Here is a 26,616-nt window from a genome sequence, read left to right on the forward strand (position 1 = left end):
TAAAATATTCACGCAAGAAGAACGAAATAAATAAATAAATATACCCTTTGGTTCTGTCGGTAAAGTCACGTAGGTAGAATAAATAATAGATCACGACGTTTCGATCGCAACACAAGCGAGTGTCATCAGACGTCATCAGACGTCACCTGATGACGATTGCTTGCGTTGCGATCGAAACGTCGTGACCTATTATTATTATTTTTCCAACCTACGTGACTTTACCGAAAGAACCAAAGAGTATGGATTCCTGCAGTCACGAAAGCTTCAAGTCAAGATTAAATAAATATATTTACCAAATTTAACACGCGTAGACGGGTCACCGCGACTGCTCGGTAAGCCCCACATCCAGCAGTAGATCGTTCATGGCTGCTGCTGCTGCCGCTGCTGCTACTGATGATAAAACATCCTACGGGCGGGGGGGAGCGGTGGCGCGGCGGTTAGCGCGCTTCATGCGCTGTGAAACTCGATCGGCTCGCGTTTAATTGTCAGCCACGGTCAAAATCAGTGACGAGCGATATCTGGGCCACCCCCCCCACCCCCATCGCCCCCCGCCCCCATTCCACCGACGCCTTCGCCAAGCCCAGTCCGTAGCCACCACTGCGCTGGCGAACGAAACGAGCCCCCCCCCCGTAACGTGACCTGGTCGTGGGGGAGGTTTTCATCCAGCAGCGGATTCAAATGATCAACGCGTGCATTGCTACAACTGGCCGGACCGGGCCCCTTGACGCGTTACCGGCGCGTCGTTTGTGGACGTGCGAGCGGAGCAGCGTCTGTCCGTGCGGGGTGAGATGTACAGTGTCCGCACCGACACATTCCTACAATTCCTCCCGCTCTCGGCACCGATAGCCGTAGCCGCGTGTGAGTGAACGGAAATCTAAGAGCCACTCCACCCCGTGTCTCCTCCACGTGTGAACAGCGGGCACAGTCCGTCGGCCTACGAGGGGGTTTTGCGGACCCACGTTTATCCAGCGACAACCACAATAAATAACAATCTGTGGAATGAAATAAAAACTCAACGCACTCGCACAACAACGCTGTGGCGTTGAAAGAAACGCAAAATTATATATACAACAGGCGACGTTTCGGGCAATCGCCCTTCTTCGTCGTCAGTGTGCTACGAAGAAGGGGTATTTCACAAAACGTCTTCGATTTTTTTTTTAAAAGGGATGTAAGGCCAGAATGTTAATGACAAATTTGTTGTTTTAATGTTTTTTTTCGAAACTGCACCTGTGCACTGCTGCCATCGCAGTAGCAGCAGCGTCACGGAATAATTTGTTAAAATTATCCATCGGCAACGTTTTGCTTACGCAAGCGCACTCTGGACCGGTTTTGACCTTCTTGGGTCTCATCGGCAGAGTCAGGCTTGATGAACCCAAAGACAATGATGCATTTACATGTGGAGGCACAGGATGGAGTTCTGCTTATGCATGCGGGGTGTATTTTGACCCAAAATGCACCGCGACAGCGCGTAACCAGTTCTTGTACCGGTGCGTGTGTGCGTGTCACTCAGATGGGGAGCGGTAGTGTAGCGGTTAGCGCTACGCTGCGCTATGAACCCGGCCAGCCGGGTTCGATTCCCGCTCACGGCCAACACCAGTGACGGTTATCTGAACCGGTCCTAGGGCCTGCCCCAGGTCGACTCTGCCTCAAATTAGTACCTGGTGCGGTGTGTAGTAAACATCGCCACTGGGGAGACAAAGGCCGCCGGGCGTGGTGCTGGCCAACCACCCCCTCGTGTGCCGTGCCGGCCTTCATAGGTGCTCGCTAACAGCACTTGCCCCAACAGTCGATTAAGGCTATACGGGGGCATCTTTGCCTTTGTGCCACTCAGTTGGCACAGGAGAGGGGTCCAGCTGGGTGCATCTGCCAGTCATCTCAGTCAGCCAACCCACGGCACCACCTGGGTCTGTCCCGTGACCTCCCTGTCAGACACTTCGCCGTGGCCTCAAAGTGCCACCTGGCCTGGCACAGGCCGCCGTGACCTCGGAGTCACTTGTCGTGGCGCGTTGCGGGCATTGGTGTGGGGTTGCCACCCGTCCCGGTTTCCCCGGGATCGTCCTCCTGTTGAGTTGAGGCAGCTGCCACCGCTGCTGCCCTCCGGGAAATGTGTCCGTCTTGCCGGGGGGAGACACGACACGTGGCGGCTGCTTCATAGTGACGACGACAGCGCTCAAGACGACGGCGTTGTTGCCCGCATCCCCCGGGTTATAAGACGCTCCGGACAGTAAGAGTGGCACCGCAGACGTGTGCCCCCCCCCCTCCCCCCCCCCCCCGGCTGTCAAGTCACTCCGATCAGGTCTCGCGCAAAGACTTGACCGGATTATAAGACGCACGCCCAACTTGAGTTTATTTAAAAGTTATACGGCAGTGGGGGAGGGTGTATGTGCGTCGAATCGTGAGAAATAAAAAAACGGTATATCTCCTCACTCAGTTCACAAGGCCTTTTAGAACATCATGAGAATTAACATCACTCCCTCGCTCAGAACCCGAGCTATTCCAGAGCATCATTAGAAAAAAAAAACGTCATTCACTCAGATGTTTTGAGCCTTCTAGAGCATCACTAGAATTTACATCATTCGCGCTCACTCGGCTCTCTAGCCCTTCTGAAGCACCATTTTTTGTTTTAAATCACGTAACCCACTCACTCTTTAAATCACGTAACCCACTACACTCCGAGCGGTTGTTGGTGGATTGGCAAGGCACGTGTGTGGTAGAGTGTAGAGGAGGTGGGGGGGGGGGGGGGTGACCTCTCAATAACTCCCTCTGACCCTAATCCTTCCGCCAGCGGTGACGTGAGCGAGCAGTTGCAGGCGCTGCGCCTTTGCCATTGTACTGAGTAAGGACAAGTTAGACTCGCGCGTGCACGAATCAGACGCGATCGAGTGTTTTGAGGAATTTCTGAACGATACCACTCGGCCAAAACACACACGAAAGAGGGCATACGTTGTCTGTAAAAAAATAATAATCTCTCTGCCGACGTCACGTCTCGATATGGTTTGTACTCGAGCGTTGTTGCCCTCGCTAGGCGTAGGGGGCTCATCCATAAGCTGAGGTCGACGGTGGCCGTCAAAAGATAAGACGCCCGAGAAGAGAGATGGAGCGATGACATCAGCTCCGTGCGGATGGGATTGTGACATCGCGAGGCTTTGAGAAATGTCAGTGGCTAGAACGTGGCTGAAGAGGACGACGACGTTGATGATGATGATGATTACAGGAATGCGTCTTTGGCTTTCCGGAGCTTCCCATCATCCAGACAGGACTGGCCAAGGCACATTGTCTCGTCTGGTGTCTCATTATCGTCAGCAGCAGCAGCGTCGTCGTCACCACCATTGTTATTGTTTCGCGACCGACATCGACCCAGAGGGTTTGTGTCGCCCCGGTTGAAGACTGACAGATCGCCCGGGACAGCTGCTGCCAAACTTAATTTAGGGGGCGATCCTGAGAAATCCAGGACAGGTGGCAACCCACGTCTAATCTAAAGGCAAAGATCATCCGTATAGCCTTTGACAAACTGTTGGGGCAAGTGCTTTTCGCGAGCGCCAAATTAACGGAACGGCGCACAAAAGGGTGCTGTGGCCAGACCCATATACACCCAGCCGTCTTTGTTTGCCTAGTGGCGATGTTTACTACACAACGCACTAGGCACTCATTTGAGGCTGAAACGACGATCAGGACCGGTTCAGATAATCGTTATTGATGTTAGCCGTGAGCTCGAATCGAACTCGGGTCGCCGGATTTGTAGCGCAGCACGCTAACAAAGATCCCCTCTTATAGCCTTCGACAGACTGTAGGGGCAAGTGCTGTTACGCGAGCACCTATAAAGGCCGGCATGGCACACGAGGGGGTGGGTGACCAGCACCACGCCCGACCGCCTTTGTCCCCCGAGTGGCGATGTTTACTACACAACGCACGAGTTACACGCGCTAACACACACACACCTACAACAACAACCGCTATTCGCTACTAAGTGGCGGTGACGTCACCACGACGCTTGTGCCAGGCCATGTGCACCTTGAGGCCACGTGGAGTGTCGAACGCCCGCTGGCAGGAGGTCACGGGGCAGACCCAAGTGCCACGGGTCGACTTACTAAGATGACTGAGATGACTGGCTGATGCACTACCTGTGCCCCCTACTGTGCCAACCTGCTGTGCTTTAGCCACCCGGCGCATCGCTCGTTGTTGTGAGCGTCGCTCCTCCGCCCTCCGTTGTTGTTGGAGGGCGACTGCCTCCAACTGCCCAGTAGCGTCCTTCACGAGCCTCCTCCACAGAGGCCGATCTTGACACTGCTGGTACCAGTCATCGGCAAGTCCACTCAGCTCCACGTCCTCCTGTACCACATCACTCCATCTCTTCTGTAGCCCGTGCCGCGCCCGTTTAGCCCCCTCGATCCGGCCGAACAAAAGCTGTTTCGGAATGCGGTGGCTGGGCATGCGGGCTACATGACCCAGCCATCGCAGCCTTCCCCACCGGAGGAGCTCACCGATGGGACCTTGCCCAGATCATTCAAGGATTTGTGAGCTCCTCACACAATCCAGCCTGGTTAAACCCAGGATGGATCGTAGGCAGGCTAGCCTAAATGTTTCTAACCGGCGAAGATGTTCCATTAGGGGGGTTCACGTTTCGCAAGCGTAGAGAAGGGAGGGAATGACCGTGGCCGAGAAGACCTGAAGCTTAGTGCGGAGCGACAGACCACGTAGCTTCCACACAGCGTTACGCAACTGATGAAAATATATTGCCGCTCGACTGATTCGGAGTGAGACCTCTGCTGTTAAACTGGAGCCGGTCATAAGCACACTACCCAGGTATGGGAAACTCTCCACTCTCTCCACAACTGCCCCATCACCGATTGGGAGTTGTGGGGGTGGAGTGTTCGATGGTACAAAATACCCAGGCAGGTGCTTAGTTTTGGTGGGGCTGATGGTAAGACCCCATCTCTTAATGGCACAATCTAGTCTCAGCAGCAGCGTCTCCAACTCCTCCTCTGAATGATCAGCTATTACCAAATCATCGGCATACATAACGTGGTTGAGCAATAGGGAGCCATCCCTTGACCGCACCCGGGCATCGATCAGCCTCCTATTATATCTGTACCAAATGGAGATTCCCCCGGTATAGCTATTGAAGGCTTCACGAACTACGTGGTCAAAATAGATGTTAAATAATGTGGGTGCCAGAGGACATCCCTGTCGCACCCCAAGGTGTACAGGGAATGGCTCTGACTCCCGGCCACGTAGTTTTACCCGGGCCCGCTCACCATCATGAAGGTCCTTAATGATCGTGAGCAGAGGGTCAGGGACTCCAAAAGCACGAAGAACAACCCAGAGCCCAGGCCTACTGATGGTATCATAGGCCTTGCCCAGGTCAATAAAGCAGAGATGTAGGTCTTGCTGGAATTCCCTACACCTCTGCTTTAGCAAACGCACAGAAAATATGACATCTGTGCAGGACCGCCCTTTCCTGAAACCGCATTGGGGCTCCGCAAGCCTCTCCTCAGCGTACCTGGCAAGGCGATGTTGAATAATCCTTGCCAGGACCTTTCCCGGCACACTGAGGAGTGAGATGCCCCTGTAGTTGGTACAGTCTGTGCGGTCCCCCTTCTTAAAGAGGGGGACCACCAGGGCATCCTTCCAATCCTGCGGAACCCGTCCAGTGGTCCAGACTGTTGTTATGATGTCATATAGGGCAGTCTGTGCATACACACACAGCTGCGCACCGATACACACATACACGCGCTAACACACACACACATCTACACACCTACACATCGGTACACACATACACGCGCTAACAAACACACACACCTACACACCGGTACACACATACACGCGCTAACATACACACACACCTGCACATCGGTACACACATACACGCGCTAACATGCACACACACCTGCACACCGGTACACACATACACGCGTTAACACACACATACACCTACACACCGGTACACACACGCGCTAACATACACACACACCTACACACCGGTACACACATACACGCGCGAACACACACACACCTACACACTGGTACACACATACACGCGCGAACACACACACACCTACACACCGGTATACACGCGCGAACACACACACACACACACCTGCACACCGGTAAACACGCGCGAACACACACACACCTACACACCGGTATACACGCGCGAACACACACACACCTACACACCGGTAAACACGCGCGAACACACGCACACACACCTGCACACCGGTAAACACATACACGCGCTAACATACACACACACACCTACACACCAGTACACACATACACACGCGAACACACACACACCTACACACCGGTATACACGCGCTAACACACACACACACCTGCACACCGGTAAACACATACACGCGTTAACATACACACACACACCTACACACCAGTACACACATACACGCGCTAATACACACACACACCTGCACACCGGTAAACACATACTGGCGCTCTATGCGCGTTTGCGTGGAGCCATAATCCTATCCCTGAGCCAGAGGCGAAAATTCAACATTCGTGTGGCAGGGGACAGGCCCATCACCCACTGTGTAAGTAGGATACGGGCCGAACGCCGAACGAGCGGCAAAGCGAACGACTTTTTTATTGTTTCCACAGGGACAGCGGTGACCCCTCGAGAAAGTGGAAATCCCAGTTTAGAATTCTCAGGCGCCCTCCCCCGTTTGCCGCACGCTTACTCCCAGCTTCCTGGTAGACCCCCGTTTCCTAACGCTCCTCGCCCTCGTAACAGCCCACGTCTCTCTCTCTCTCTACCCCACGTGTCTCTCTGCACCCCACGTCTCTCTCTGTCCCCCACATCTCTCTGTACCCCACGTGTCTCTCTCTACCCCACGTCTCTCTCTCTGTGTACCCCACGTCTTTCTGTGTACCCCACATCTCTCTGTGTACCCCACGTCTCTCTGTGTACCCCACGTGTCACTCTGTATACCCCACGTCTCTCTGTGTACCCCACGTGTCTCTCTGTACCCCACGTGTCTCTCTCTACCCCACGTCTCTCTCTCTCTCTCTGTGTACCCCACGTCTTTCTGTGTACCCCACATCTCTCTGTGTACCCCACGTCTCTCTGTGTACCCCACGTGTCACTCTGTATACCCCACGTCTCTCTGTGTACCCCACGTGTCTCTCTGTACCCCACGTCTCTCTGTGTACCCCAAGTCTCTCTGTGTACCCCACGTCTCTCTCTCTGTGTACCCCACGTCTCTCTCTGTAACCCACGTCTCTCTCTACCCCACGTCTCTCTGTGTACCCCACGTCTCTCACTCTCTCTACCCCACGTCTCTCTCTGTACCCCACGTCTCTCTCTGTGTACCCCATGTCTCTCTGTGTACCCCACGTCTCTCTCTGTATCTCTCTACCCCACGTGTCTCTCTGTACCCCACGTCTCTCTCTGTATACCCCATGTCTCTCTGTGTACCCCACGTCTCTCTCTGTAACCCACGTCTCTCTACCCCGCGTGTCTCTCTGTACCCACGTCCCGCTCCCTAGGGGTTGGTAGGCTTCATTATTATTTTTAGTCAAATTGTTTTTTTAAAATATATATAGGAATCTTCTTCCCTTCACTAACTTCCTGCTGCTGACTGACACACGCCCTCGAAAGAGAGGCGAGAAGTCTTTCTCACACCAGATGGAACAGATGAGGAGGTACACCCTCGTGAGGCGTCCGTGGTTGTCTTGCCGTGTGTGGGGAGCGGTGGCGCAGCGGTTAGCGCTGCGCTTCGCTACGAACCCGCCTACTCGAGTTCGATTCCCGCTCGCGGGACAACGTCGGTGACGAGTGTCTGAACCGGTCCTGGGCCTCCCCTAGGTTTACTCAGCCTCAAATGAGTTGCTGGTGCGATGTGTAAAAAAACATTGCACTGGGGAGACAAAGGCGGTCGGGCGTGGTGCTGGCCACCCACCCCCTCGTGTGCAGTTCCGGTCTTCATAGGTGCTCGTTTACAGCACTTGCCCCAACAGTCTGTTAAGGCTATACGGTGGAGGGGAGGGATCTGTGTCTTTATCTTTGTCTTGCATTGTGGGGAGCGGTATTGTCGTGGGGGTTAGCGCTCTGCACTTACTTAACCCGACGACCAACGAAAACCGAGTTCGGTTCCCGCTCACAGCCAACGTTTGGACGAAGTGCTTTGTCAGGATAAATAAATAGTCTCATTCTGAAGCGGTCCTGAGTCCCCCCCGCCCCCCCCCCCCCAGGTCGACTTCGCCTTAAAATAGCTGTAGCTGATGCGGTGTGTAAAAGAATCCGCATGTGGGAAGACAAAGGCGGCCGAGCGTGGTGTTCCCCCCCCCCAACCTTGTGCTGTGTTGGCCATCAAGGGTGCTCACCAACAGCGCTTGTCCCAAAACGTCTGTTCAGGCTGCATGGGGGATCTTTGCAAATCGTGTAATCGGTGCCGGTCCCACCAACCCAGTCGTGCGCCGTGCCACCCTTAATAGGGGCTCGCTAACAGCACTTGCCCCAACACTCATGTAAGGTCCATCAGGGTAACTTTGTATATATGTGCCTCCGTATGTATGGAGGGGTTAGGGTTATGTATGGTGGAGGTGTCTGTGGCGGCTTTCGCGAGAGGGCAGGTGGCTGTAGCATTCGCTGCTGTGTCTCAGTCTCCACTGGGTGTCTAACCTCAATGCTGCTGGGAGTTGCTGCTAGATGTCTCTGTCTCTGCGGGGTGTCTCCGCGTCTGCTGGGAATGGCGCAGACAAGAAGGTGGGGTTCACAGGGCGGCGGCGGCGATGATATTGGATGTGGGTGGTGACGAGGCTTAGAGGAGTGGAGAGGGAGGAGGAGGGATGGACCACGTGGAGAAGGAGGAAGAGAAGGGATGGGTAAGTGGAGGAGGAGGGATGGAGAAGTGGAGAGGGAGGAGGAGGAGGGATGGAGCAGTGGAGAGGGAGGAGTAGGAGAGATAAGTGGAGAGGGAGGAGGGATGGAGAAGTGCAGGGGGAGGAGAGATAAGTGGAGAGGGAGGAGGAGGGATGGAGCAGTGGAGAGGGAGGAGGAGTAGGAGGAGGGAGTGTTGGCGCGCAGGGGAGTAATGACTCCGGACGAGCACCCGGCTGAGTGAGTCAGGTGGGCGGGTCACGGTGATGCGTCAGGCGGCAGGGAGGGGGCCCTCGTGCTTGTGGCATCGGGTTGGATCGAGTAAGTCGTGGTGGCTGGCCTGGTAAGGGAGGAGTGGGGGATGATAGGTGGGTGGGGGAGGGGTGGGGGCGTGTTGCTCGTGGGGGGTCGGGTCGCGGGGAGCGGGGGGGGGTAGGGCGGAGAGAGGCCACGTGCAAAGCCGCTTTCGCTTGCACAAAAGTTATGCGGGCGCTCGTAGCGAGCGATCTGCCGTTACTGCGGCAGGTACCTTCCCTTCCGCTGCTGCTGCCGCTGGCGCTGCTCCTTAGCCTGCTCGCGTCAACCCCTTCTGCGGCACCGGCAGCGCTAGCCTCCTCATCATCATCCTCAGCGGCCGCGGTTGCAGCCGCGGGACAATTGGCTGCAGCGGTGGCAGCAGCGGCCGCGGTGGCCGGAGGACACGCGGCGTCGGACATCTCACAGTCGGACACGGCCCTCTCGACGCACGACCACCACCACCACCATCAGCATCAGCAGCACGCGGACCGCAGGTCCTGGGATACGCTGCTGTCGAGGTCCCGTCAGGGTCGACCGCCGAGCACGGACTCCCTGGCTCGAACCCAGGACAGCGACTACCTGATCGGCATCCGCAGGCTGCGTCGCCTCTACTGCAACATCGGCATCGGATTCCATCTGCAGATTCAATCGGACGGGAGAGTGACGGGCGAGCACGGCGAGAATCAATACAGTAAGGTCGCCGGCACACGCGGTGGCGATGGGGCGGAGCGGCCGTAGCCGTCTCGTGTTGGGGTTAGTCGGGATCCTCGGGAATCGCGGTTGTCGGTGGTTGCGCTCGTGTCTGTTAAGGAGTCGCGGTCGTCGTGAATTATTCACGTCGGGGGCAAGCTTGCAGAACGAAACGCTCCGTCTCAAGCGATGATTCCAGGAGGATTACCCCCGCTGGCTTGCGTGTTGGCGTTGCGATGCGCCGGTCTTGTGTTGGGTTCCTGTGTGCGCGTGCGTCTCACACGGCATCCTGTATCGTAGTGACACGTGACAGTGTAATGGTCTTGTTGTGAGCTCGCATTTCTGAATTTATCGTCATCGTCGTTGTCGAGGTCAGATATGATTCAGCCGCCGTTTTGCGTTGCCGATGTTGCGTGATTTTTTTTTTAAATTCAATATCATCATCAGATACGACCTATCGATCATCGATGCACTGTCGCGTGATGTGCTGTGTTGCGTTCGGTCTCGTGCGTTTGTGAATTCGCCGTTGTCGTCATCATCGCCGTCAGATATGATCTATCCACTGCTGGATGAACACCTCCACCACCCCCCCCCCCGCCGCTACCACCAAGGCGCGTGTAGTAGTCACCGCGGGGAATGCGTCGAGAGCTTTGATCGCGAATCGTGCCGCTCGACTTCAACACCGCGTCTTGATTTGTCGCGATAACGCGAGGCATTGTACGATCGCCCGATAATGCGGCGCTGAGCGCACACACACGAAAAAACACCACACACGTGAGCGTCGTTTATTCATTTACGTGCCGTAGAGGAAGGGCACCCGTAGCCGAAACGTCGCCTCTTGTGCACTTGGTCTGCTTGCCTTCTCGAAGGCCGCGAAATTCTTGACAAACGCGTCGAGGCTTCTCCACGAGGAGTGTGCCCCCCCCCCCGGGTAGCCCCCCCGGGTAGCCCCCCCCGGGTAGCCCCCCCTCCCGAGTAGCCCCCCCCCGGGTAGCCCCCCCCGGATAGCCCCCCCCAGGTAGCTCCCCCCCCGCTGTTCCGCACACACGCGGCGTGATGCGGACATTCCATCGAGCACCTGCGCACGAGCTGATCTCATTGTTCCTTCTGCCCCCCCCCCCCCCTCTGTCTTTGTGTTGCGCGGTTGGACATCCTTCACGGGCGTGATGCCTCCTCTGGCTGCCGTTCCGTCGCAATGCCCTCTAGCCCACGAGGATTTCACATTCGCCCGTTTGCACACAAACACAAAGACAACAAACCCCTCCCCGCGTAGCCTCAACAGACTGTTGGGGGCAAGTGCTGTTAGCGAGCACCTATGAAGGCCGGCACAGCACACGAGGGGGTGGGTGGCCAACACCACGCGCGGCCGCCTTTGTCTCCCTCGTGGCGATGTTTACACACCGCACCGGTTACTCATTTGAGGCCGAGTCGACCTAGGAGGAGAGGCCCAGGACCGCTTCAGATAATCGTCACCGGGTGTCGGCCGTGAGTAGGAATCGAACTCGGGTTGCCAGTTTTTGCAGCGTGGCGCGCTAACCGCTACTACACCACCGCTCCCCACGCACGCGCACGCACGCACGCACACGCTCGCTCCTATCACGCAATCTCTTGCTTTGGGCCGCGTCCGTTCGTCACGGACCATCGTCATTTCTTCGAGCGAACGCGTCCTGCCCAAGCCCCACTTTACATTTTTTTTATATTTTGAATTCTTTCGTCGATGTTTTTTTTTGTGTGTGCGCTCAGGGTTTTTTGGGATTTCTGGTTCATGAGCGATGGTAAGAAATGCACGCCCGGTGCGGAGTGAGTGGTATTCTGGTGAGAATGTGTGCAAACTGTTGCAGGCGTGCGACTGGATAATCAGGCATTCAAGCCGAGTTTCATCAGCAGTCAGGCAGCCGAGTTAAGTCACGAACCACCGTGAATCAGCCAGCCATCTAGTCAACGGCCACTCAGCCAGCCACTTACTCATTCAACTAGCGAGCTAGTTAATGAGTCAGCTAACCATCCAGTCCAGTCACTCCATCGGTCAATCAGCCAAGCAGACGCTCAGCCACCCAGCCGGCAAATATGAATTACCCACTCAGCCAGTCACTTAGCCAGCTAGAAATTCATCCAGCCAGCCAGACACGCAATCACTCATTCAGCAATCCAGTCAGCTAACTAGCTGGTTAGCCACTCAGTCAGCCACTCAGCTAGCCACCTAACCAGCATTCCAGACAGCTAAGCAAGTCACTCGTTCGGCCATCCACTAAAGCAGCCAAGCAGCTCCAACTCCCGTTCAGAGAAACGCCCTGCGCTTTCTACAGGGCGTTCCTATTAAGGCAGAGGTCCACCTCATCGCGTAACAATGTGGTGCGCGACTCTTTGTTTTCAAACTCTCATGTGTCCTGCTGCTACTGCGACTACGAACTCCAAACCACGGCTCATCCAACGTCACCCTGCCCATACCCCACCCCACACCAATACAAATGCGCCGGTTGTGGGCGCACCTGCAATTGACCGACCCTCAGACAGAGCCGCTGAACGGATACACTGCTGGCAACTGAACCTCTCTTGGTTGCTCTTCATAGGCCATACGAAATGAAGATCCCCTTCTATCATTAACTTATGAAACTCATTAACTGTGTGGGTCAACCCGGGACACACAGCCGAGGTGTGTAGCTACAAGATCAGAGCTGCTTGAGAAGAAGCGTAATAGATGAGACGTGGGGGGGGGGGGGGAGGATTGGTGGATCACGAAGAGACCAGCAAAGGAGGAGTTGGGTTTCCGTCATTCGCAGTGCCAGGACCCTGCTGCCAAATAGACCCTGAGACTCATCGAGACTTCCAGCGTTAATTAAATTACTCTTGATCGATTGTTGAGTGTATAAAGATTGGAATTACCACCACCATCATCATCAGCAGCAGCGAAATTATAATCACCACACTCTACGCTGGGTCAGTCTAAAGTTTATTTTTATTGTAATCACATCTCTTGCTAGACACCAACGACTATGCCCATCAGTGAACCAATGAATTGCCCCCACCCACCCACCCTCGCCACCACAGCGGACTGTGACGCTGAAGCCAATAGAAAGCAGGTGACGGCTGCTGCTGGCCACTCGAGATGCGCTCTCGTAATATAAAGACACAAAGATTCCCCGTGTTTGCCTTGCAGACTGGTTCGGGGGCAAGTGCTGTGAGCGAGCACACATTAAGGCCGGGCATTGCACTCGAGGTGTTGTGTTCTGGCCAAACACCACGCCCGGCCGCCTTTGTCTCCCCAGTGCTGATATTGCTGTTGCGTTAAGGTGCTCTGTAATACACGTGCACGTCTTCCACGTGCCTTTTCCACATGCCGCGTGGGTAATCGGAGTTGACTGAAGGGGGCACCCAGAACCAGTTCAGATATCACTCGCCGCTGTTGTTAGCCTCGAATAGGAATCGAACTCAGGTGGCCGGATTCATGAGCCGGTGTGCTAGCCACAGTGCCACTGCTCCACCCGGTTACGTACATCCAGATTGTGATCACCAAACGATGGCCCAATCGAGACTGAAGTTCCTTCTGCAAGGGAGACCTGGTTTTAAATAAGTAGATTCAAACAGCATAGATTTAAATTGAGACCCACACACTTACATAGAGACCCATATCATTCTACAGGCTCATAGACTTGTATAGAGACGCATAGACTTGCTGTACATAATAGAGGCCAAAATACCTGGTGGACTCAATATTACATTAATTTGGAAAAAAAAAGTGCAGAAAACCTCACTGCTAAAATAAAAATAGGATGTGCTGTTATGTTCCAGAGCTCGTGGAGGAAATTCCACATTCCTATGGAGGGGCCCAGTTTTATACACGAAGATTCCATATTTCATGAATCCTGAATGGATGATGAGCTGAATTGACCCCTGACCAGGATGTGAACTCATGACTTCATGATTGTGGTTTGAGGATGATGATGATGGCTTGAGGACGCCGTCGTCCAGTAGTGGATAGACTATGACTGGTGATGATGATGATGAAGCCTTCATCCAGCATTCAACAGACCACGCGTGGCAGTGATCATGATGATCATGATGTTGATGATGGCGATGAAAGGCTTTAATACAGCAGTGGGTTAAGCTACTGCTGATGATGGCTATGATGTTGATGGTATGGGGAGGTCTTCGTAGATAATGAATGGTGATGATACTCATGGTGATAATGATGGTGACGGCATGGGGAGTGTTACTCGTGATGATACTCATGATGATATTGATGGTGATGGCATGGGGAGTGTTACTCGTGATGATACTCATGATGATATTGATGGTGATGGCATGGCGAGTGTTACTCGTGATGATACTCATGGTGATAATGATGGTGACGGCATGGGGAGTGTTACTCGTGATGATACTCATGATGATATTGATGGTGATGGCATGGCGAGTGTTACTCGTGATGATACTCATGGTGATAATGATGGTGATGGCATGGAGAGTGTTACTCGTGATGATACTCATGGTGATAATGATGGTGATGGCATGGAGAGTGTTACTCGTGATGATACTCATGATGATAATGTTGGTGACGGCATGGCGAGTGTTACTCGTGATGATACTCATGGTGATAATGATGGTGATGGCATGGAGAGTGTTACTCGTGATGATACTCATGGTGATAATGATGGTGATGGCATGGAGAGTGTTACTCGTGATGATACTCATGATGATAATCATGGTGATGGCATGGAGAGTGTTACTCGTGATGATACTCATGATGATAATGATGGTGATGGCATGGTGAGTGTTACCCGTGATGATACTCATGATGATATTGATGGTGATGGCATGGGGAGTGTTACTCGTGATGATACTCATGATGATAATGATGGTGATGGCATTGAGAGGCGTTAATAGACAACAACGATGATTATGATGATGGCACGGCGAGACCTTCGTATTCGATAGACAATCGTCACGATGAGCGGTGCCGATGGTGGCCGGTATCGACTGAACATTTCAAAGATTATATTCTTTGGGTCTTTCGGTAAAGTCACATCGATAGGTTCAAAGAAATAACAAAAAACTACGACGTTTCGATCGCAACACCGCTTGTGTTGCGATCGAAACGTGACTTTACCGAAAGACCCAAATAATATGAATCCTGCAGTCACGAAAGCTTTAAGTCAGGAAGATTTTATTCGAAAGATTCAAATCCCCACGGGAGACGCATTCGAGCGCCCTTGTTGCATCCGCCGATTGTCTTAATTTAACACGTGGCAAGCACAACAACGACACCCCAAACCAATCTGACTCTAAAGGACTTGGCTGTGACATCGAGAGGAATTCGCCAGGCGCACGTGGCGGTCTGATGCGCGAGACCGTCAGCTGCCGGCGCGCGACAACCCACGCCTCTGTGACGGCGCGCTTGTCAAGGGGCGGGAGAAGTCGACCTCTTCATCGCGAGACGTGGCTCTGCCTTCGCGCCGTGTTGTGCGGCGGGTGTGGCAAAAAGATGCGGATCTTGTTGTTGTCGTTGTTGTTGTTGTTGTGGTTGTTGTTCTACAACGGGAACACAGTGGTGTCCCCAGGGGTCTCGGCGTGGGGACATCAATGGACCCCGCGCACGCGCGCGCAAACAAAAAATTTCCCCAAGGTGTTAAATTTGGATGTCCGCTCTCGATGTTGGCTCAGCACCAGCTCTTGAGAATAAAAAAAAATATCGGTTCGAGTGTCGTGCCTCACGAACCTCGCGCTCACGTTCCTCATCGAGCGGGAATTGGCGGCCCTCTAGTGCGCGTGGACCAGGGGGGGGGGGGGGGGGTCACTTGAAGAAGAAGGGATCTCGGCAGTAGCTCTGCAGTGGCCACTTCAGTGGGCCCGCCTATGTGGTCGTGACGACGCGACGCAGACAGCGCATTCGGAATAACATTGTACAGGTACGTAAACAAACTCAATGTCTGGGTAACTTTGACAAGCCAACGGCGCTGGCTGTGCGCTGGTGAAATGAACTCAACAACTCTTTTATTTATTTGTAGCGAATTGCTCACCATTGCACCCCTATCGTTGTTTTGTATTGTTTGCTGTTGCAACTTGCTGACCCGCCCCTCACTGAACATCTGTGAAAAGAGCTTCATAGCTCATCGGATTTCTCCAGGATAAAAATCAATATTCTGATTCTGCTTTTGGTGCCACCGTTGCTGCTTGGCAGTGGCGTCGACGCGCAGTCAGCAGGTACCCCCTGCGCTAAAACTATAAGACGATTTAAAATGAGTAATATTTAAAAAAAACTTTTTTTTTTAAACACGATTTTATGAATGTACTAATAATGGAAGAACTCCACGACTCCAAGAAGTGGCCCCGAAGCTTGCCATAACGTAAGGGACCGTGGGTCAATTACAGCCAACGTCAGTTGACCGTGGACAATTAGACCCAAGCCTAAACATAACATATAATAAAGATTGTTTAAAAATATTTTTTGCTAATTATAGAATATAGTATTGTCATCAGTATGACATAAGTATACTAAGTTTGCAGTCGATACCACATTGGGAAGTGGGTTAAAATTGAGTTACAAGATTTGAGGCAACAACAACAACGACAACAACAACAGACAGAGTGAGTTCAATGAAAGCGTGTAAAACACATTTATGTAGCCACCCGACCACCAAGATACCCACATATAAGGTAAGGACCACTGAGCTATAAAGCTCTCTTTCACAAGTGACCTGGCGACAAATGAGAGCTCAACTAAGTGGCTTACCATCACGTGAAACATTTATAGCAGCAGCCAAGTTATCCTCAACGCATCTTCATTCTAAATGTGGAGGGGGAAAACCCCGGAGGAGCAGGTGAAAAGTTCACGCGACCACGGGGAGAGAGACGCCGCAAACGCCAAATAGACAACAGCAGGCGTCAGGGTCGGTATCGAACCCACGACCTCCTGCATACCAGGCGAGGTAGCTAACATCTCACCACCCGCTGTGCCCCACCGTTGATTCCGCTCCCCGACTGCAGGTGGGACCGCCTTTTATCTTCCACACTGCGAGATAAATAATCCACCCAGCACCTGCCGCACATGAACCGATTTCATCGCTCCATCTCCTTGGTGGTGGTGGTGGTGGTGGCAGTGGCGGTGGTGGGGGTGGTGGTGGTGGTGGTGGGGGTGGTGGTGGTGGTGGTGCTCCGTTCTTCAGCTGCCACGACCCCTTACTCGCCGAGTGTCCTCCTCTTCTCGGTCCACTTCTCGCTGACCGTTTCAATGACGTCATTCAGCCTGTGTGCATTCTCTCGGTTCACGCGTTCCCCGATTTGTCCCCCGGTGTAAAGTCCAAGCAGCGCCGTCCCTGGGCCACGACGATTCGGGGCGACCGCCGCGGGCCCCGCACTTTGTGGCGCGGGGGAGGGGCGAGAGGGGGGGGGGCGCGCTTCGTCGTCACGGTGTCAAATGGAACACTTTCGGTTTAGTTTGAAGGCGATGGGGGTGGGGGCACACGGTGGGATTTGCCCCGGGCCCCGGACCCCCTATGGACGGCCCCTGACTCCAAGCGTTATTTTCTCCACCGCTTCTTTTCGCACCTTTTCAGATGTTTGCCGCGACTGCCGTGCGACGATTCTCCGTGGTCCGGGAGTTTTGCGGGGAAGCGAGAAGCCGGATAGAGGCTTCGGCTTGTTCACGATGAGGGCCGCCCGACGTCCGACATTTCGCTCTTGCGAGCGTCTGCAGGACTACATAGAAGCAGGGGCTTAATTCCAGCTGGGCCTGTCCGGGTTTGGCGGACCCAGTTATATTATTGCCGCATGCGGCACACCACATCCATCACAACTGCTCTGCTGACCGTGCATTACTTGACACGTGCCGCCTACTTCACTCTACCGCTGATCGGAAACAAACGATGTCCTGATAATCCCAATAACAATAACACGAGAATGCCCTTCATGTAACAAGGAAAAAACTCGCTTTTAGGAGGGTCCTGCTTCAGTTTGGATGCTTGGTCATGAATCCCATTATTAGTGAGACTTTGGATTCGCTGGGGGAGGAAAGCGTGAACGTGGTTGACACCAAAAGCTGCACAAATGCAGTCAAGAATCGATTGATGTCCTGCCACCATCTGGCTACCTCACAACCTATCCACCCACATACCGACCTATCAACCCCCTTACAGATCTACCCACCTAACCATCCACCTACCCATCCACCTACCTACTTACCCATCTATCCACCCACCCACATGCCCACCCACATACCTACCAATGTAGCCACCCGCCCACCAAGATACCCACATATCTACCCAGCTAATTTAGCCAATCTTTTCACTTTTATACCAATCCATCTACCTGCCTACCCACCCAAATTCCCACCTACCTATTTGCCCAGCAAACCAAAGAGCAAGATCCTCCGTATAGTCTTTGCAGACTGCTGTCGCAAATGCTGTTAGCGAGTAGCAACTACGAAGGCCAGCAAGGCACACGAGCGGGGTAGGTGGCCAGCACTACGCCCGGCCGTCTTTGTCTCCCCAGAGGCGACGTTTTACACACCGCACCAGGTACTCATTTGAGGCTCAATCGACCTCACCAACTACCAAGTGACCTGCCCTGCCCCGCCTGCATTCCTGCTGCGCTCACCCGCTCACCTACCCACCGTCGGGGGGGGGCTTATAGTATCAGGTGTTGTAGTACCAAGTGTTGTAGTACCAGGTTTTGTAGTACCAGGTGTTGTAGTAACCAGGTGTTGTAGTAACCAGGTGTTGTAGTACCAGGTGTTGTAGTAACCAGGTGTTGTATTAACCAGGTGTTGTAGTACCAGGTGTTGTAGTAACCAGGTGTTGTAGTACTAGGTGTTGTAGTACTAGGTGTTGTAGTAGCCAGGTGTTGTAGTATCAGGTGTTGTTGTACCAGGTGTTGTAGTAGCCAGGTGTTGTAGTAGCAGGTGTTGTTGTAACCAGGTGTTGTAGTACCAGGTGTTGTAGTAACCAGGTGTTGTAGTAGCCAGGTGTTGTAGTACTAGGTCTTGTAGTACTAGGTGTTGTAGTACCAGGTGTTGTAGTACCAGGTGTTGTTGTAACCAGGTGTTGTAGTAACCAGGTGTTGTAGTATCAGGTGTTGTTGTACCAGGTGTTGTTGTAACCAGGTGTTGCAGTACCAGGTGTTGTAGTACCAGGTGTTGTAGTAACCAGGTGTTGTAGTAACCAGGTGTTGTAGTAACCAGGTTTCGTAGTACCAGGTGTTGTAGTAACCAGGTGTTGTAGTAACCAGGTGTTGTAGTAACCAGGTTTCGTAGTACCAGGTGTTGTAGTAACCAGGTGTTGTAGTAACCAGGTGTTGTAGTACTAGGTGTTGTAGTACCAGGTGTTGTAGTACCAGGTGTTGTAGTACCAGGTTTCGTAGTACCAGGTGTTGTAGTAGCCAGGTGTTGTAGTACCAGGTGCTGTAGTACCAGGTGTTGTAGTAACCAGGTGTTGTAGTATCAAGTGTTGTAGTACCAGGTGTTGTAGTAACCAGGTGTTGTAGCAACCAGGTGTTGCAGTACCAGGTGTTGTAGTAACCAGGTGTTGTAGTAACCAGGTGTTGCAGTACCAGGTGTTGTAGTAACCAGGTGTTGTAGTAACCAGGTGTTGTTGTACGAGGTATTGTAGTAACCAGGTGTTGTAGTACCAGGTGTTGTAGTAATCAGGTGTTGTTGTACCAGGTGTTGTAGTAACCAGGTGTTGTAGTACCAGGTGTTGTAGTACCAGGTGTTGTAGTAACCAGGTGTTGTAGTACCAGGTGTTGTAGTAACCAGGTGTTGTAATGCCAGGTGTTGTAGCATCAGGTGTTGTAGTACTAGGTGTTGTAGTAACCAGGTGTTGTAGTACCAGGTGTCATACTACCAGGTGTTGTAGTAACCAGGTGTTGTAGTACCAGGTGTTGTAGTATCAGGTGTTGTTGTACCAGGTGTTGTAGTAACCAGGTGTTGCAGTACCAGGTGTTGTAGTACCAGGTGTTGCAGTACCAGGTGTTGTAGTAACCAGGCGTTGTAGTAATAGGTGTTGTAGTACTAGGTGTTGTAGTAACCAGGTGTTGTAGTAACCAGGTGTTGCAGTAACCAGGTGTTGTAGTACCAGGTGTTGTAGTAACCAGGTGTTGTAGTAACCAGGTGTTGTAGTACCAGGTGTCATACTACCAGGTGTTGTAGTAACCAGGTGTTGTAGTAACCAGGTGTTGTAGTACCAGGTGTTGTACTAACAATGTGTTATACTACCAGGTGTTGTAGTAACCAGGTTTTGTAGTAACCAGGTGTTGCAGTACCAGGTGTTGTAGTAACCAGGTGTTGCAGTACCAGGTGTTGTAGTAACCAGGTGTTATAGTACCAGGTGTTGCAGTACCAGGTGTTGTAGTAACCAGGTGTTGTAGTACCAGGTGTTGTAGTACCAGGTGTTGCAGTACCAGGTGTTGTAGTAACCAGGTGTTGTAGTACTAGGTGCTGTAGTAACCAGGTGTTGCAGTACCAGGTGTTGTAGTAACCAGGTGTTGTAGTACCAGGTGTTGTATCAGTTGTTGTAGTAACCAGGTGTTGTAGTACCAGGTAGGCAATGGGGGGGGGAGGCAGATAACTATTCCCTAGTAAGCTCTGCCTTGTTCAGCAGCTCTTCCCCCACCACAGCGTTTGCTCTGTGCAGTTCACGGATTTTCGCTGGAATATTTCGCTGCGTTATCTTGACCCGTGCGCGCGTGTAATCCGCTACGGTACACGGGGCCGAGTCGTCGTGTGGACCCTGGTCACGAAGAAGACGGGGCAAGAGCCATAACGGTGCGCGCAGAAGCACGGGGAGACGCGCGCTTGGGATGAAGATTTTGCAGTTTTTTTCCTGGATTTTTCTGTTGCGCGTAGTCACTTTAAGATGTTCTTTGTTCATGTTTTTGTTTGTTGCGGTTGCACCCGAGTCAAGAGCCGCATGGCTCACAGGGCTATACCTAATACATGAAACTGAAAAATGACACTGAGAGGGGCAGAGCGAGGGGGACACGTGGAGCAGAGAACATCCGCGATTAATGGCGTCATTCGGTGGTTGATCGTGTAGAAAGGTGGGCTTGGGCATGGGTGGTGGCCGGTGGGCAAGACTAAAGAAGGGGCGGTAGCTAAGGGAGGGAACTCGTCCAGGGGTTTCAGTTTCAGTTTATTTATTTTGGTATAGCCCTGTGAGCCATTCGGCTCTTGAATCGGGTGCAACCACAACAAACAACAACACAAAAACACGAACAAGAAAAACATCTTGAAGTGACTTTGTGTGACTGTGCAAACAGAAAATCCATTAAAAAACAGCAACATATTCTTAAAAAAAGCACCGTACACCAACGCTGTGTGCAAAAAATCCCAGTGGGATGCAAGTTAAACAACAACCACAAGACAACTTAAATTAAGGCCATCAGTCTAACTCCGTACTACAACAAAACAAACATGTCGAAACCACTATGTGGGGGCCGATCCCCCCCTCCCTCACCACGAGCGGGGGGGGGGGGCGCCACGTCTACTTGGTGGGGGCTGATGCCCCCCCCTTCACTCCTCATTAGGTGGGGGCCGACCTCCCCCTCACCCACCACGGGCGGGAGGGGCGCCCCTTCTAATTGGGCTGATGTCCTCCCGCCCCATCGATCGGGTGACCCCCCCCCCCCGCACTAGCGTCCTCTGTGACCGACATAGCGATCGGCTGGCCGACACCGCCTAGGGGTTGATTACGCGCGTGCCCATTTTCAGTCGCTCGCGCGGACTGTTGCATCGCAGGGTTGTGACAGATGACAGAGGCCTTCATCCAGCGGTGGATTGATAATGGCTCGTGGTCATGACGAGGAGTTTCTATCTCTCTGCTGTAACATTTCGCTCCGATGACAGAAATCTGTTGCGTTGACGCGCACACCATCGTTCCGGTGCTTTTGGAGGCGAGGGTTTACGGATCAGGCGGAGTTTTTGTGTGTGTGTGTGGAACTCCATCACCCGCTGGGGTGACAGGTGGCGAGGAGAGGGCGGTGGTACGGCAAGCGGGGATCGTGGGAGACGGGGGGGGGGGGTGGCGGCGTTTCCGCAGGCCGCTCGGGTTTCTTACCGTTCGAGGGTGGCTCCGTACGACGTCAAGTGGAACTGGCCAAACGCCCCAGTGCTGCAGGACCCTCCTGAGAGGGAGTCTCCGAGACTCGGCGTTGCGCAGCTTCATCATCGGAAGGGCATGATTACGAATCGGGGTTAATCAAATGAGCTCCACTTTTGTGTGGGAAGTCGTCAGTGGTTATCCTGTGGATATACTCGTCCCGCCCCACCGCTTATTGTGCGTCGTACGTAGCCAACCGTGCTAATCGGGAGGCAAATTTCATCATCTTTCTCCTGCATCGTGTGCCCGCGATGCCGTGCACCGCCCTCGTAGCCGAGTTCAACCCCATCGGGGTTTGCACCGCGCCCCATGAGCTCAGGTGAGCGCGGGGAGGGAGCCGGATGGCGGCCTGCAGGAGACCTTCGCTTAGCAGCTCCCCTCCATCCTTATAACCTCCCTCCGGTTTCTCTCTTAAAGCCTCCCCTACAGCCCTATCGTGACCCCCAAGTAGCCCCTCTATCGCTGCTGCTGCCACTCGTTCCTCAACACCTTGCAGCGTCATCCAATTCCGTGTTACAGGAATGATTGCGGCGATGATGATGATGATGACGACGATGCCCCGCCCCCTGTGCATGACGGTAACGCCGTGGCCGCAGGTCTCCTGGAGATCGCCACGGTGGAGCGAGGGGTCGTGAGCCTCTACGGGGTCAAGGCCGGCCTCTTCATCGCCATGAGTAACAAGGGGAAGCTGTACGCATCGGTGAGTCCGCGGCCCGCTCACTTGGCTCACCCCTCTTGCCCTCCTCACCCCTCTCACTCACCCCACACTCATCACCCTCCTCACCCTCCTCACCCCTTGTACTCCTCGCTGTTCTTACTCTCCTTCTCCCTCCTCACCCTCATAATTCCTCTCACCCTGTCCAGACTCCTCACCCTCCTCACCCTATTTATACCTCTCAGTCTGAGGGGGTGGGGGGGGGAGGGAGTGGGGGGGGGTGCTGGGCCCCCCTTGAAAGTTCTCGGAGTCAAGTCGACACATCCATTTCCTTAGAGCTGCTTTGTTGGCAGTCTCCTCCTTCCCCCGCACGTCCGATTAGCACCGTTAGCTACGTACGGTGCGAAAGAAGCCCAACATAAACACACACATACACATATGAAGGCCGGAACGGTACACGAGGGGGTGGGTGGCCAGCACCACGTCCGACCGCCTTTGTCTCCCCAGTGGCGATGTTTACACACTGCACCAGGTACTCATTTGAGGCTGAGTCGACCTAGGGGAGGCCCAGGACCGTCTCTGGTGTTGGCCGTGAGCGGGAATCGAACCCGGGTCGCCAGGTTCATAGCGCAGTGCGCTAACCGCTACACTACCGCTCCCCGCACACATACACACACATACATACACACACATACAAAGACAAAGACACACACAAATACACACACATACATACACACACACATACATACACACACATATATACACACACATACACATACATACATACACACGTTCCTCGTACTCAAGAGGCGCGAGCCTCCCAGCAGAATGCGCGCGACAGGCACAACGCCGATCGCGTCGTCATTCATTCTGTTGGGGCGTCGTCTAACATCTGTTTAAAGTTTGCTTAACACATTGACCTTGTCGTGTCGTGCCCCCCACCACCACCACCACCACTCCTCCGCTATAAACAAGAATGGGGGGGAGGGGGTGACGGCTGGGGCTGCTTGTACGCCATCCATTGCGCCAAGGTTTTCATTTCTCGCTGAATGTTGTCCGTGACGCTGCTGTTAGACTCGAGGAGGAGTGGACGGCACGCGACTCGTAGTGACAGTCGTGAGCGAGAGGACTCTTGGTGGATACGGTGTGCCGGGCGCGGGAATGTTTTTTTTTTCCCGGGTCAGCAAGGCCGGACACACGCCGTGCGTATATGGACGTCTGTTAAAAAACAGAGCTTGATGGCTCATCGGATTCATCCCGTCTAATTATAGATGTAGTCCATTCATTGGGAACGCTCACAGAAAGAAGAGAATCTCCTTCGGTATCGGAGCACGGTGCGCGGAAGGAGATCTCGCAGAACTGCTCCTGAGATCTCTTCCAGTGACAGCTCGAATCCGCACACTCGGGGATTGAGATTTCCCATCCCACGCTCCCCGGCACAGAGAAATGATCCTCGCGCAGCAGTCAAACTAGTTTTTATTATTCTATTCTCTGAGTCAAATTAATATATACAAATTCGGTGGAAAGTCAAATTATAATTTTCGTTTTTTTGTGTTTTTTTTTCTGACAAGGGCCCGGCACAGAGCACGAGCAATTAGCAGAGAAGGGGGCACAGAAATTCCGCGGGCAGGAGCCCGAAGCGCCGTGCTCACAAATTATTATTTTTTAAAACCTCACATTACGCGGGGGTGGGGGTGGCGGCAGGGGGGGGGGGTGGTGCAGTCATTGGTGACCGTGCTGAGACCATTAGCTCTCTACACTCGAGAGAACCCCGTTTCATCACGGGCGGCTGAAACTCGGATTCAAACCGGTTGTCTCTGACCCCCCTGAAACCGCCCAGCCAGCTCAGGTTCCAAAAACACCCGCACAGCCAACGTATCCCACACACAGCGTCGGTGTGCGTCGTCAGGACACGAGAGAGGTCCGCTTTCCGAGCTGTTTTCCTGCGTAAGGCAGCGACCACGACGATTGTGGTTGTAAATCAGGTCGCCAGCGACTCACCTCGTGCAAAAATCGCCCCACGGGAGCCTACACAAGCTGCCGAGGGCAGATCGCCCCACGTGAGCGAGGTGCGCTTACGAAGGTCGCAACAGCGGAAGGTTTGGGCCGGAGCCGCGCCGTCTTTGTCTCTCACCCCCGCGCCGGCGTATTCACACGCGGCATCGGGTTTACTCGTTAGAGGCTGTGCCGACCTCGGGGAGGCCCAGGACAGGGTTCAGGCATTCGCCACTGATGTTCTCTCCCACCCACAACGTGTAGCCTAAACAGAATGTAGGGGAAAGTTCTATTCGCGAGCACCTATGAAGGCCGGCACAGCACACGAGGGAGTGGGTGACCAGCACCATTCCGAGTCACTTTTGTCTCCCGAGTCGACCTAGGGAAGGCCCAGACCCGGTTCAGATAATCGTTATCCGGTGTTGGCCGTGAGCAGGATTCGAACTCGGGTCACCTGGTTCGTAGCGCAGCGCGCTAATCACCGCACTACCGCTCCACGCTCACGCACATACATGCACGCACTTACACGCTGATTTTCACCCGTAATTGTGCCCTAATAATAACCTGTGTCTCCACCGCGTTGCGCAAATACGCGGCATCAGCCCTTGTCATTTGCCTGCCCCATGCGAGCAAAGCACTCGGGCTAAACCTCGTCATTATCGCCCGTCTCACTCTCTGTGAGTCTGCGCGATGCCTCTCTCCCTGCCTGCGTGTCGCCACACGTTCTTAATGCTGCCATGTGCGTATTTAATAACCATTGCGTGCGTGATGTAATTGAAATAGGTTATATATATACATGCGTGCATGCACTTATGTGTGTTGGGGGGGGGGGGTCGGTGGAGGGGGGGGGCAGTGGCGCAACGGTTAGATCACTGCAGTACCAACCCAGCGACCAGATTTTGATTCTAGGCCACGGCTAACGTCAGTGGCGAGTTAATAGCTACACCTCTCCCGAAGAGTGTGCCGAAAAACACCCTTGAGTGGAGCTCTCCAGATCTGTCTCGATCTAAGGCCCAATCGCCAGCAGTGGCGCGAGCCAAGACATTGCAGGGCTGCACCTTGACAGCTCCGTGTGTGTTTGCAAATATCAGCCACTTAGCAATTCCCTCCATGAAGCAAGCCAGTAAAGCATCCACTCAGGAACTTACCAGGCCACCCAGCCACACTCAGCCACACGCTCATCGACAAAAAAAAAGGATTTTGCAAACGAGATCAGACACCGTTTGCCTCTTTGTGATGTGCGTGACCAGGAATTGAACCCAGGCGGCTGGAATTTTAGAGCCAGTAGACTGGTGACCTCGGGCATCAGGAAACCTGCGCTGACACAGCTGAGGACCTGGGTTCGAGTCCGGGTTTTCAGCCGCGCTTGTTCGCGCTGGGTTTCTCAAGGGGTAGCGAATTGATGGTCTCAGCCCGGTCACGAATGCCTGCACGCACGGCAAAAAAAAACCCCAACAAATTATAATTGGATTTTCATGAGTAAGATTTTATTATTTTCATTTGATTAGCATGTGAGGAACACTCTAGTCAGTGCGCGTAAAAAGGTGTGACCGTATTGTGGCTAAATAAGTAGTTTTGTGATGCCATCTTCAAGGACCAATTCTGGAATTGGCCATTCTTCATAGCACATATATACAGTATAGGAGATTGGCAGACTCGTCTCTTGCATTGTGTAATTGTTCAAAAAACAAACACAGACAGAGAGACAGGTGGACGGACTGCTGTCTAACGGGGCCTCCATTCGACGGACGGACTGGCTGATTAGTTTACCTTTCTTGTACTTTGCACTACTATCATGTGTTTGTACTGTTTGCTGTTTTAACGTTCTTACCCGCCCATACTGGGCATCTTTACAAAAAAAGAGCTTCATAGCTCATCGGATTCCTCGAGTATAAATGCATATTCTGATTCTGTAGTCGTCTGATGAGGTCTGCAGACAATGAACTGACAAACCGGTCTCTGATCATATCTTTAAGAGAGCAGATTGACAGACCAGTCTCTCAAATGCGTCGTTACGAAATACCAGAGAGAGGAAGGGAACGAGCGAGAGCCAT

At 53.2% G+C, this 26,616-nt stretch overlaps 1 protein-coding gene across 1 annotated transcript in view; it reads left to right on the forward strand.

The window, feature by feature from the left end:
* Positions 1-9,282: 9,282 nt before the first annotated feature.
* Positions 9,283-26,616, forward strand: part of FGF6 (fibroblast growth factor 6) — a 32,446-nt gene continuing 15,112 nt past the window's right edge. The window contains exons 1-2 of the mRNA XM_032981184.2: positions 9,283-9,827; positions 22,509-22,612. Coding sequence (XP_032837075.1) covers positions 9,323-9,827; positions 22,509-22,612 — 609 coding nt within the window. The 5' untranslated portion in view covers positions 9,283-9,322. The remainder of the gene's footprint in view (positions 9,828-22,508; positions 22,613-26,616) is intronic.

The sequence above is a fragment of the Petromyzon marinus genome, chromosome 3 (assembly GCF_048934315.1).
Source record: "Petromyzon marinus isolate PM22_M1 ecotype Great Lakes invasive population chromosome 3, UKy_Petmar_22M1.pri1.0, whole genome shotgun sequence".
In the NCBI taxonomy this organism is placed as follows: Eukaryota; Metazoa; Chordata; class Hyperoartia; order Petromyzontiformes; family Petromyzontidae; genus Petromyzon; species Petromyzon marinus.